This window comes from Pan troglodytes, chromosome 7 (genome assembly GCF_028858775.2).
Source record: "Pan troglodytes isolate AG18354 chromosome 7, NHGRI_mPanTro3-v2.0_pri, whole genome shotgun sequence".
Classification (NCBI taxonomy): Eukaryota; Metazoa; Chordata; class Mammalia; order Primates; family Hominidae; genus Pan; species Pan troglodytes.
In genome coordinates, this window is record NC_072405.2 from 69425221 (window position 1) to 69438883 (window position 13663).

Genomic DNA, 13663 nt, shown 5'->3' on the forward strand with positions numbered 1-13663 from the left:
TGCCCAAACCATTCATTTATTCTGGCACTTTCCTTTATTTAACTAATAGTAAGAAATTACTCAGCCTTTGATTATTTTTCGACCTCAATATTTTAAGTGTATTTTGTAACACTTTCCTTTGTTATAATTTACATTTACTCTCTTTGAGAAAAATGCAGCATTTGTTTAGTCTGCAAACCTCTTAATTCTAAATTATTTTGAGTATTTTAAATATTTCTCTAAAACAGGTACAACAGCTTTCCAAGAAAGAAATAGAGGATCTTCTACGAAAAGGGGCCTATGGCGCACTCATGGATGAGGAGGATGAAGGGTCTAAATTCTGTGAAGAAGATATTGATCAGATCCTCCTACGTCGAACCCACACCATTACCATTGAGTCGGAAGGGAAAGGTTCCACATTTGCTAAGGTGTGAATCGATCTAAAGAGGCCAGGTTTTCCATAGAAGCATGACGGAGTTCATGTGAAAAGTACCTTGTAAAAGTGCTTACAAGATGCATTGGGAATTAATCAAATTAATCATTAACTCCCTGTGGAACCCCTGGCACATGAAGCTTTCTTTATGCTTTGGTTTATCTTCTGTGTACCTGCCACTGGTATTTGCCCTCACCTTGTCATCCTTGTATCTGCTTCCCAGCTCCTGAGGCTAATCGCTCACTTGTGTTCTTGACTCTATTGTCTCCACTTCTGAGATCCTGCTCCGTTGGCATCTTCCTTCTCTCCCCAGATCCTGGTTTTTGAAACAGCCTATAAGAATGATCAAGTCACTCCTTTAAAAACACCTCTTCTCTATTTTCTTCTTTAGCTATATCTCCATACATAAACTCTTCAGAGCTAAAATCCACACAAACGTAATCTACTGCAGCCTCTACTGTCTCCCTTTCTACTTATTTTTCAGCTTTTTCAGCTTCCAGCTTGCACCTGTTCCCTGTCTCTCTATCAGAGCTCCTCTGGTCAGGGTCACCACTGAGTACACCACATGGTTCCACCTGAGAGCCCCTTCTGAGGTTTCACCTGCATTTTGTTCTAGCCATCTCAGTGAGGCCCACTCTGTACTTTTATTTTTAATGACTTTATTGAAATGTAATTAACTGACCATACAATTAACCTGTCTTTCGTGTACAATTCACTGCCTTTACCATATTACAGACTTCAGCAAATATTGCCACAATCTAAGTTTGTAACATTTCCATATACCCGAGAAAGGTCCTCATGCTCATTAGCAGTCATTCCCCATTCCTATCCATACCAGTCTGCCATATCTGGAAAGCATGAATCTACTTTCTTTTTCTACAGATTTGCCTTCTCTGGACAGTGGACAGTTCATATAAATGGAATCATATGACGTATGATCTTTTGTGTCTGACTTCATTCACTTAGTATAATGTTTTTGAGGTTCATCCATGTTATAGCATGGATCAGTAGTTCATTCCTTTTTATTGCTGAACAATATTCCATTGTATGGGTATACCACATTTACTTGTTGATAATGGACATCTGGGTTGTTTTTACTATTGGCTATTATGAAGAATGTTGTTATGGATATTTGTGTACAAGTTTTTGTATGGACTTTTTTTCATTTCTCTTGGGTATATACCAGGAGTGGAATTGCTGGGTCCTATGTTAACTTCATGTTTGACCCTTTGAGGAACTGCCAGACTGTTTTCTAAAGTGACTGTACTATTTTCCTTCCAAGTCAGATAGTAAGAAGTATAGATGAGGATATGGAGGAAATGGAACTCCATATCCTCCCCAATACTTTTTATTATCTGAGTTTTTAGTTTTAGCCATCCTAATGGGTGTGAGGTCATATCCCACTCTGGTTTTTATTTGCATTTCTCTGATGATATTGAGCATCTTTTCATGTGCTTATTGGCCAGATGTAGATCATCTTTGGAAAAAATTCTATTCAAGTTCTTTGTTCATTTTTTGAGTTTCTTTTTATTAATGTTTCAGACTTAAAATATGTTTTGTATGAAGGTTCTGTATTAATATGATTGCAGATATTTTCTCCTACTCTCTTCTTAATAGCATATAATTTTAATGAAGCCCAGTTTACCAAATTTATTTTATCGCTTGTGTTCTTAGTGCATTGTCAAACCCAAGCTCACAAAGATTTATGTTTTCTACAGATTTGCCTACTCTGGACGGTGGGCAGTTCATATAAATGGAATCATATGTTATATGATCTTTTGTGTCTGGCTTCATTCAGTTAGCATAATGTTATTCACTAGTGTAACTTAGATTCCAAGATTTATAGTTTTTAACTCTTACATTTTGGTCTGTGATCCCATTTGGATAGAGTTTTGTGTATGGTGTGAGGTAGGGGTCCAACATTCATTTTGCATGTGGCTATCCAGTTGTCCTAGCCACTCCAATCTGGAAAGGCTCTTCTCCTGTGGGTTTTGAGACCCACATCTTCTCCTTTACATCTTTCAGCCTTGTGTCAGATTGTTTTCTCAGAGCTCACAGGCACTGTGTATTCAATATGTGCACAGCCAAACTTATCACCCCTGTCTCTCCTCCTGCCCCTATCTCTGTTTGTCCACCTGACTGACATCATTCAGATGCCTGAGATGGATGCTGAGGTTTTTCTGGCTTCCTCTTCTTTCATATTTCACTTGTACCCAGATTCTGACTGCATTGATTTTGCCTTTTGTTTTATTTTATTTTTGGGATGATGTCTCACTATGTTGCCCAAGCCAGACTTGAACACATGGCTCAAGTGACCTTCCACCTTCAGCTTCCCAATAATTTTACCTTTTAAAGAATATGTTTCTTTTTTTTTTTGACAGAGTCTTGCTCTGTTGCCCAGGTTGGAGTGCAGTGGCGCAATCTCGGCTCACTGCAACCTCCGCCTCCTGGGTTCAAGCAATTCTCTTGCCTCAGCTTCCCGAGTAGCTGGGATTACAGGTGTGCACCACCATGCCTGGCTAATTTTTGCATTTTTTGTAGAGACAGGGTTTCACCATGTTAGCCAGGCTGGTCTCAAACTCCTGACCTCAAGCCATCTACCCACCTCGGCCTCCCAAAGTGCTGGGATTACAGGTGTGAGCCGCCATGCCTGGCCTAAAGAATATGTTTCTAAACCACCTTCTTTTCTCCATTTTGTTATTTCTTCTGTAAATTATTACAGTGGCCTCTTCTGCTGTGTTCTGACCTCCATGCTCCAAGCATTGGTATGACCTTTCCAACTTGTGACTCTGGTTATGATTGTGTCCATAATGAGATTATTCCTATTTTCAAATAGTTCCTGGTTCCCTCGGGATAGAGTTCAAACTCTGTTAATAACATATACAGACACTGCTTGACCTGGCTTCTCTCTCCCTCACCAGCTCGACCTCTGGCTCTTCTTCCCTGACTACCCTTATCCCCTTTACTCTCTGTGCCTTGGCACATGCTCTGCTGTGAACATTTCCACATGCTTTCCTGTTTTATAAATGTTTTAAAATGGTTCAGGCATCATTTTATGGAAGAGACTTTTCTTCTCGGTTTCCAGCAACACGCTGCCTGAACCAGGTTAGGGGCCCCTCCTCTGTATATCACTTGCACTGGTCTATACACTTGCTCCCTATCATTTATCACTCTGCAGTGTAATTCTTGGTTTGGTCTCAGGCCCTGGTCAGTGAGCTGCCTGAGGGCCAGTCTGTCATTCTAGTCCCATCTACTGTAGTGTCTGGCATAAGTGGAGGAATGCACAATATTGGAGCAAATACATAAACAAAAGCTGCTTTACATTCTGCTTCTGAGAAAGGCCTCTCAAAGTAATGCGTTTCTTTTTTCTCTTTAGGCCAGTTTTGTTGCATCTGGAAATAGGACAGATATTTCCTTGGATGATCCAAATTTCTGGCAAAAGTGGGCTAAGAAGGCTGAATTGGATATTGATGCCTTAAATGGGAGGGTGAGTAAGAAGTCCCATTCGAACACCTATCTGATCTAAACCAAGAGCCACTCTTTGAGAAATTTCAAATGTATCTCCTCTTTTATTAGAACAACCTGGTTATTGATACTCCAAGAGTGAGAAAGCAGACCAGGCTCTACAGTGCAGTGAAGGAAGATGAGCTGATGGAGTTCTCAGACTTGGAAAGTGATTCTGAAGAAAAGCCCTGTGCAAAGCCACGGCGTCCCCAGGATAAGTCACAGGGCTATGCAAGGAGTGAATGTTTCAGGGTGGAGAAGAATCTGCTTGTCTATGGGTAAGTAGGACTCACTACGTAAGATAGAATTTTATTGTAACAGTAGTTAGAATTCCCAACTGGTAGAGAAAAACTATATTTGTGTTTGAATTTGTGTGACACCCCTTTGCACAGTCAAATGAATGCTTCTGCAGTAACTTTACAGGGCTTTGAAGCCATTTGGTTAACATAATCTAAGTTGTTCAGATGCTTCTGGTTCAGAGGTCACCTGAAGTTAAGGTGCTTGTGTATACCTTAAGGAATTATGCCAGATCTAGAGTTACATGTTGATTATTAATAATTAAGAACAAAGTGTCAAAATTATGTAACCTTTTCTCACTTTACAAGCTTTGCATAAAATTTATGACTGTCGTAAGCTTTTAATATTTCTGTTATAAAAAATTGTCAAAGGCAGTAATGTCACTTGTTAAATTCTTCCTTGCAACTCATACGAAACATGAATGGTCATTTGAACTTTGTGAAAGTGTTGTATTTTTCCTGCTGGAGTATAAGTTTCTGAAAGGCAGGATCCATGTCTAATTTATCTCTGAATCACTGTGATGCCCAAAGTGATACTTCGAATGGCAGGGTGCTCAGTAAATATCTGAATTGGTCAATAAGAGTTCTCTAGCAGATTGTGGGACTACAGGCAACTCCTGTTAAAAAAAAAAACTGCAGCTAGAGTAACCTTTCTACAGATCTGATGACGTCCTGTCTTGGATGATTTCTTCCAATGAATTACCATTAGTTTCAGAGTAAACACAAACATATGCTGACATGGCATCCAGAGCTCTTCTGGGCCCTTGTCTTCTGTTGGTTCTTTCCCATGAGTAGTCCAAGCTTCTGTTAGGACAGACGGCTTCATCTCCTTCAGTGCGCCACGCTCCATCTCATCTGTGTCTTTGCACAAGCTCTTCCCACTGCCTAGAGGACCCCCCACTTGCACCTCCACTGGGAGGTGACCTACCTCCCTTCTGCTCTCCGTGGGTGTCCGACGCAGGCATCAGCTTGTGCTCTGCAACTGAGTCTGGCCTGCACTTCCCATCACACTCATCATGTTGTTTACAATTTTTGAGTCGCCTCCCTCTTTCAGTTTGCAGCTCCTTGAGGACGGAAGCTCCTTCATTGTGCCCTCAGTGTGTAGTGCAGTGTGAGCAGACACACAGTGCTGATAAATGCTTGTTCGACAGAAGTCCATCATTATCTGTGAAGCTGGACATCCTCTCTTGTCTCTTCTTACATGGGGCAGAGACTCACCCCCTGCATCCCAAAAGCCCTGCCCCGCAAAAGCCCTTTGCTACCCATGCCTGCTGCCATGTTTCAGCACAATCATCAGATTTGAGAGTTCTGTGGGTAACTTTAGGAATGGAACACATAAATAACTCCTACAGCTAAGAAGTGTGCTTAGCGCAGATTGTCTTTCAGTCGAGCCCTTCCCTCTTCCCATAGTTGTCACTATGTACTGAACACCTATGTGCTGGGCACTGTCTAGGATCCTCTCAGTCACTAGGGGTGGAGCTCTGAGCAAGACAGTCATGGCTCAGGCAGGCAGGTGAGCAAGTAGAAGTGGTGCAGACTGTGACAATACTGTGACAGGGAAGCACTCTGCTGTGGAGCATAGAGCCTGTCAGCTCACTGTTAAGACACAGCTCCAGTGTTGTCTCCCCACTTCTGGGGTTAGGAGGAATGAAAGGAGGAATTCCACAAAAGGTGGCATGTACAGCTTGTGACTTGGTGGATATCACAAATCAGCCAGGGTAAGAGGGAGTGCTGGGGTTTGGGTAGGGAAGGGAAGTGAGGTCCCGGCAGATAGAGCAGTGTGTTCCAAGGCCTAGCAGTGAGAGCTAGCCTTGTGGTTGGAGAAACTTGAAGAAGTTCACAGGAGCCAGAGAGGACCAGGGAGTGACAAGAGACCAAGTGAGAGGCAGGGCCTGAGGGAGGATGTGCGCTGCTCTCTGCTCCAAACACAACTCTCAGTCTGCAGCAGAGGGGCTGTTCATACCATGAGCACTGCCTTGGTGGCTCAGTCTGCTGTCGCCTGGGAGAAGACATGGCTCACATAGCACCTGCTGCTGCCTGCCCCCGTACCTATTTGTTGTGTGGTCTTACTCCATAGCTCCCAGATGAGACAGCACAGCACTGTTTAGCCTGGGATTATAACACAAAACAGGCAGTCAGGCCCCATGGTGTATTGTCTGTTTGCTTCTGTCTTCTGTCCATAGTCGTTTCTCCCACTCATTTCTCATGAGGACCTGAGGGTTGGCAGAATATCTTGCCTGTGATGGTTCTTATGCTTGGGGTTATTACTCCGTTTCAAAAGGAACCTCAGAGCTTTCCAGAACCTTTCACCAGTGACTGTGGCATCCCCTTAGAGGTGGGTTGATGCGGCCATACTGCTCAGCATCGCATCCTTGATTTTGGGGTAGTCACACCTTTTATCTTGAGTTGCCTTTTGTCTCAGATGGTTGGTCAACATCAAAATGTACTAATCATGACAGTGTGAAGCAAAGTCCATGATTTCCAGGCCCTCGGATGCACTCATGTCCTGAAAATTGCTGCTACAGCCTTCATGTACCTGGAAAGGCCAGGGTTAGCTTTGTGGGTGTTATTCTTGTGGAAGTTCAACTCATGCGCTTAGGAGCAGTGAACTGAGGGGCAGCTTACTGTATAAAGGAGTGTTTTTAACTCTTGCACCCTGGATTTCTTTCCTATCATCCAGTGTGAATTGTTGCTAGTTTTGACCCAGGATTTCCCAACGCTGGTACCTGACTTAAAGTAAAGCCATAAATCAAAACTCACAGGCACCTCTGCATGCTGGATATTTGCTTTGCAGTTGGGGACGGTGGACAGACATTCTTTCCCACGGACGCTATAAACGCCAACTCACTGAGCAAGATGTAGAAACCATCTGCAGAACCATCCTGGTGTACTGTCTTAATCATTACAAAGGGGATGAGAATATCAAAAGCTTCATCTGGGATCTGATCACACCCACAGCAGATGGCCAGACTCGAGCCTTGGTCAACCATTCCGGTAGGTCTCCACCATGCTGTTTGTGCTACAGGGTCACAAAGCCACCAGGAACCTTTGTGACACACTGTTGATAAAGAGATGTGACATAAACCCCATATTTCCCTGCCTCGTGCATTAAGCTCTCTGCCATTGACACTATAATTGGAATGTAAAAGTCTTCTATTATTATTATGATGGTGATTCTAGGTTTGTCAGCTCCTGTGCCAAGGGGAAGGAAGGGAAAGAAGGTGAAAGCCCAGAGCACACAGCCGGTGGTGCAGGATGCCGACTGGCTGGCCAGCTGCAACCCAGATGCCCTGTTCCAGGAGGACAGCTACAAGAAACACCTGAAGCATCACTGTAACAAGTATGTTATTAGAGGGTGGACCTGGAGAGCTTAATTCCCTTTTTATTCTTTAAAAAATACATGCAGCCGGCTCTTCACGTCTGCAGATGCAGAACTCGCAGATTTGGAGGGTCAACTGAGGGACCTGAGCATCTGCGGATCTTGGTGTCTGAGGGGGGTCCTGGAACCATACTCCTGCGGATATGGAGGGACAGCTCTGTTATTAAGACTTTTAAATGGTATAGTTATTGCCTTTGCACAGCCTTACCATTTTTCTTGAAATGTGGTGTCAAGTTGCAGGAGAGCATACCTTTAGGTGACTGATTATTTTTTAACATGGTAAGATACACAACACAACGTTTACCATTTTTACCATTTATAAGTGAACAATTCATTGGCATTAATTACACTCACAATGCTGTATACTCACTATCTGTACCTGAAATGTTTCCATCTTCCCAAATATAAACACTGTATCAATTAAACAGTAACTTGCCTGGCCCCTGGCAATCACCATTCTACTTTCTGTTTCTATTAGTTTGTCTATTCTGTGTATCTCCTAGGGGAATCACAGATTATTTGTCCTTCTGTGCCTGGCTTACTTCTCTTAATATTTTCAAGGTTCATTTGTGTTACGGTGTCAGAATTTCATTCCTGTTTATGGCTGAATAGTATTCCATTGTGTGTATATGCCACGTTTTGTTTGTCCCAGTCATCTGTTGACGGACACTTGGGCTGGTTATCATGGCTGTTGTGAATAATGGTGCTATGAACATTGTAGAGGACTGGTTTTTAACCAGTTTCAGTTAGAGAATAGTAGTCAGCATTATATGATCCCACTTTCAACTAACTGCGTACAGTGGAGGGAAGACTGGGGAGTTCATGTATTATTTTTTGCTTAATATTACCTCAGTTGCTGGGTCCATTTTTTCTGCCTGTGAGCTTAGAGTCATATTTCTTACCTTTATTTCCAAAAACTGATTATAGATAATTGAAGAATATTGAAACTAAATTTATTTCATTGCTTGGGGTTCTGTTAACAGTTCCTATTAAACTAACATCTGCATATGTTGTTTCCTCATTCTGAATATGCATTTTTCCGTATCACTAGTTCAGGCAACAATGCTACTGATCAGCTCTATGTCCTAGCTTCGTGTGACCTTGAGCAAGTTATTCAGCCTCTTGAGGACTCACTTTCCTGGTGAGTCCAGTAGACCTCGGCAGCAAGATCTCAACTGGATAAGGCAGGATGTAAATAAGTATGCATTTCTCTTTGTAAAAGTAGCAGCAACAAAGTCTGAGCACATAATACTGGCAGCATGCCAAGCGCTTTATATGGATTATCTGTTTGAGTTGTCTAAGATTAGTATGATTTTTATCCCCATTTAACTGACAAGAAAACTGAGACTAAAGTTGAGTAACCTCCTCAAGGACCCTCAGCCAGTTAGGGGGCAGAACCAGGTTTGAACCCGAGTAGATGAGGGCAGCCTCAGCTCGGAAGTCTTCCCTGCTCCTTGGGGCTGTGGTGAGGCTCTGAGGTGTCTTCAGAACCATTACCTCCAACCCTTTTGGTATCTCAGAAACTTGGTGGTTACTGCTGTGGCATAAGAGTGCTCCCTGAAATCCGACCCCACTTACACTCTTAGAAAATATCTGGTCAGTATGGTACAGTCAATGTTTAATCTCATGAGTTAACAAGAGAAAAAAATCTAAAGAAATAGAAATGAATTATCCAAAGTGAGTCTCTTCAGGGATTTATAAGCTCACACTTGGCCTATCCAGAACCCATGCTGGCCGTGAGTAGGCTCGTGGTTGGGGGAGGGCCTGTTGAGGAGCATCTGTTGATGTGTGATTGGGAGTTGTCTGTTCTGGTGAATCCTAGTTGTTATTTTGAAGTTTTAGGGACAGTTTCCATACCCTGAGAACAGCATGGTGTAGTAGAGCCTAAAGACCTAGTTCCAGTTGTGCCATGTGCAAGGTAACTCTGGCCTTAGATTTGTCACTTATCTTCTGCTACCATCAGTTTTCCCATTTGAAAACGGAAATTATAACTTGCCCTGCTTCATCATAGGGTTATCGTGAAGATCAAAAGGGCTAGTATAAGTGTGAGACATTGGTTGTAAAGTGCTGTACAAGTACATGATGGGATTATTCAGCTGGGGAAATAGCATTTGTATTACCATGTACTCATGGCCAAGAAGGCTACGATTCACGTATCAGTCCTGAATGCACACCAGGGCTGTCCAGCAGGGGATGCTAGCTTTGGTAGACACTGGCTTTTGGGACTTACCAGGTGGACTTTATTGAAAGAATTATGTTTTAGCCATTGAGAAACTCCATGCAGGACTGAAAATCTAGTTCCTAGAATTCCAAGGGTTTTAAAAAATCGATTTCTTGAGAATGATTAAGAATGTCAGTGAATTGGACACATTTTAATTTTCTAATGTTTTATTTTTTTTTCAAGCTACTACAGCTTAGGTTCGCAGGTACAGTAAACTAGAAGGAATAAAAATGTCTAACATAGTATTTCATACAGGAGAAGAGCAAGGACACACCTTCTACCCCACCCTGTCGCCATCTTCCTTTCTCGGAAGCAAAGTTGTATAATCTGAAAAACCTGACATTCCATATTGAGGGTTTATTGTAAGGTAGTAAAACCAGATTTTATATCTCGTTTATTCCTACAACTTCTGATGTGCTTCCAAAAATGGTATTAAGGCAGCAGCTGAGGAAATTTTATGAGATAATGAAGCAGAACAGTTACTGAAAGCCATCTGCTCAGTTGTTTACAAACTTGCTTCAATACTTCAGAGGCAATGGTAGGGTACGTGTCTAAACTTCACAAGCTGCACTAGGTAGAACTAAATGAAGTGCGCCTGGGCTGGGCTGAGCTCGGGCCCTCTCTGTGCAGTGTGAGCGGTTGCCAGGCAGGCCTGTTGGAAGCCAGCAGAAAGCACCACACAGAGGTGATTATGTGCCACCATCTGTCACGCTTCAAGCCTACCATACAGCATGGCTAATCAGCCTTGGCAGGATGATGGATGAACAGCAGCAGCTGCCAAAAGCCACTGTTGGCAAACAGTCCTGAAGTTAAGAACTTTTTCCCCCCTCTGTCTTCCTCTCCAGGGTCCTGCTGCGTGTCCGCATGCTGTACTACCTAAGACAAGAAGTGATAGGAGACCAGGCAGATAAGATCTTAGAGGGTGCTGACTCAAGGTTAGTGCGAGCTCACATTTGTTCTCAACCTCAGTGAGATAATCTGGGTAGCCGGAAAACATCATGGATTGTGTTTCAGAACCTTCATAAACCACTAGTAACCCATCTCCTTTTTTGCATCTTGAATGCGGTATTTGTCCTTCGTGCTTGGGGATGTGATGAGAATCAGGAAAAGGCTGTTTGCATTTATGTTTGTAGCGTAAAGAGATGTGAACTAAAGCACTGGTGTTCTGAGATGACCCTTAAAATGGGATACCATGTGATAAAGTTCATTTCTGGTCATGGCAGAGGGCTACTGACTCATGCCCTTTCTTTTAACCTTGCTGATACCTCCCCACCATGCTCAGATGTTTATTGTGGGAGAGAGGGCATGTGAGCTATGTATCACATTCATTACTTGGAATTCTTTTTTAATACTAATATTTCTTATAAATGTTGTCTTTCAGTGAAGCCGATGTGTGGATCCCTGAACCTTTCCATGCTGAAGTTCCTGCAGATTGGTGGGATAAGGAAGCAGACAAATCCCTCTTAATTGGAGTGTTCAAACATGGTAAGTGACGTTTCTGTTTGAATACATCTCAACTGTATGGCTTGGTCTTTATTTAGAACTCTTTACATACTCTTTTCCAAAGTCATAATATTAATGAGGATAGTTCCAAAGGACTCTTGGCGTCTACCATTTTTCTGTACTAAAAATCTAATATGAACTGTAAATATCAGATGCTGTTTTTGAATGTTTGTTGAGCATTTGAGAAGAAAACATTTCTTTCTTGGCTGTAAATAAAACCCAAACCATATTTGTTTTAATAATAGCCAAGTTGTACTATAGCTCTCCCTAAACTTTGCTTCCAGCGCGGCTTCCCTTGCTAACTCTGCCAACCAGTGTCAAAGTGGACGGTGGGCTTAACCTCTGCTATTAATCTGTACAAGTGCCTCCTGGGCTTTGTTCCAAGCAATATTTCACAAATGTCAGTGCTGAGAACTCGCAGCTCCCCTGAGTGGGATGCAGCCTTGTTAACTTTGAAAGGCTGGGGATGCAGAACTGGCATGATATATACAGTGAGCGATTCCTGATTATAATCCCAATTCTCTGGAGGTCGCGGAGGTATTCTCAGCAGCCCAGCCTGACTAAAGGGGAGAATGATGGCTTATAAAACCTTTCATGATTACAGTTTGGCTTGCGGCTCTACAGCAGTTAGGAGCGGTGTGTTGTAGTACACATCCTAATTGAATTGTGCTGTTCTGCCTATGTACTGCAGCCACATTTTGTGAGCTCAGCCTCAAAATCATTTTCCCGCAGTGCACTGTTGGGATCTGCCATTTTCCATCTAGTCAACTTGGGCAGTCAAAAAGCAAATTGCAGTTTGAAAACCATAGAGGGAACCGTGTCATCTTACTGACATGCATCATCCTAAACCTAATAAGACAGGTTCGCTGGCCTTACGTATATGGGGATTTTTCAGCCAGCCATGCGAGTTCCTGCAGGACTGATGCTATTCACAGAGTGGATGGGGGTGGACTCAGTGCACCCCTGCAGAGGTCATAAAGGAACATTGCGAATCCTTCTAAATGTCAAGCAAAATTAGATCTGGGGAAAAATAGGGTCAGAAATCCTCCCAGGCATCTTGCAGTTATTCTCAACCTGTTTTTCTATTAGTGTTTGTGGTAATTCTGATAATATCCCTGAAGTGTAACTTGGCCCCCAGTAGCTTCCCTAGAAGGAGCGTTCCATAGAATGCTCTACTAAAACAAGGTCCACTTGGATTCAACAGAGATGCTAACCTTGACTGAAAAACAAACTTGTGTTGTGGCAGTGCTGTGATTTTGCCAGTGATGGGGCCTTTCTTTGTTTCTGTGTGTTTTCTGTGCACGGATGGGCACGGCACAGGCTATGAGAAGTACAACTCCATGCGAGCTGACCCCGCGCTGTGCTTTCTGGAACGAGTCGGTATGCCTGATGCCAAGGCCATAGCTGCCGAGCAAAGAGGAACAGACATGCTAGCAGATGGTGGTGACGGGTAAGAAGGACATTTTAAAATTTGAATAAACTTTATGTCAGTTTCACATCTATTGGCAGGGTTCAGTTCTTACCCTGCAGTACACACTGTATTGTGTCTGATTTGAAGTTCAGGAGATGTTTACCAGTCTACTCTATTTGTATGTCGTAATGACTGTTTAAACAATATACATTATCTTGATAATCTGAAACTTGTTTTTCTTTTCCAAATGTCATTTCCCGCAATCTCCCCAGACCCCCTCCACCACACTGCCATGGCTGCATGTTTTAAATACTGAGAGAGTTGCTTTTGATGTCAAACCCATAATTAAAAGTAGCACTGGGCAGATTGTTACTCTTTCCTACCCACCCCCCTTCCTTCTCTTGCTTATCAGTATGATTCAAATAATTTTTGTGTTTGTTTTACATAGGGGAGAATTTGATAGAGAAGATGAAGACCCAGAATATAAACCAACCAGAACACCGTTCAAAGATGAAATAGATGTATGAACTTGAGTATATTGGCTTTTATAGCTCCATTAAAATATTATATGCCCACATAAGACTTGTTAAACTTTATAGATAATGACCTTTTCTTTAAAAGACAAAGAAAAATGAGACCCCAAATTAAAATAATTCTGTTTCTTGCTTTGCTTTCAAGGAATTTGCAAATTCTCCTTCAGAGGATAAGGAAGAATCCATGGAAATACATGCCACAGGTAAGGTCCCAGAAAAGCTTGTGTAGCCGAGCAGACGTGCACTGAGCAGTCATTGTTCACGTGGTAGGGACTGTCCTGCTTCATGACGGCAGTGTCTTAACACCTTATTTCTTCTACACTGACCTGTTTTGTGAATCATTTTAATTCTTGTTAATGGCTGTGTTTTCATGACATTGAATTTCTTAGATAGGATAACTGTTT

At 42.5% G+C, this 13663-nt stretch overlaps 1 protein-coding gene across 9 annotated transcripts in view; it reads left to right on the forward strand.

The window, feature by feature from the left end:
• CHD7 (chromodomain helicase DNA binding protein 7) overlaps positions 1-13663 on the forward strand; it is a 191267-nt gene that overhangs the window by 162203 nt on the left and 15401 nt on the right. For 5 of the 9 annotated variants that reach the window (XM_063817126.1, XM_063817130.1, XM_016959510.4 and 2 more), the window contains exons 19-29: positions 228-407; positions 3789-3899; positions 3989-4194; positions 7007-7206; positions 7393-7552; positions 8643-8732; positions 10658-10747; positions 11194-11297; positions 12636-12765; positions 13175-13247; positions 13405-13462. In XM_063817126.1, coding sequence (XP_063673196.1) covers positions 228-407; positions 3789-3899; positions 3989-4194; positions 7007-7206; positions 7393-7552; positions 8643-8732; positions 10658-10747; positions 11194-11297; positions 12636-12765; positions 13175-13247; positions 13405-13462 — 1402 coding nt within the window. The remainder of the gene's footprint in view (positions 1-227; positions 408-3788; positions 3900-3988; positions 4195-7006; positions 7207-7392; positions 7553-8642; positions 8733-10657; positions 10748-11193; positions 11298-12635; positions 12766-13174; positions 13248-13404; positions 13463-13663) is intronic. The other 4 variants (XM_016959512.4, XM_054656762.2, XM_054656761.2 and 1 more) reach the window with 1 other exon arrangement.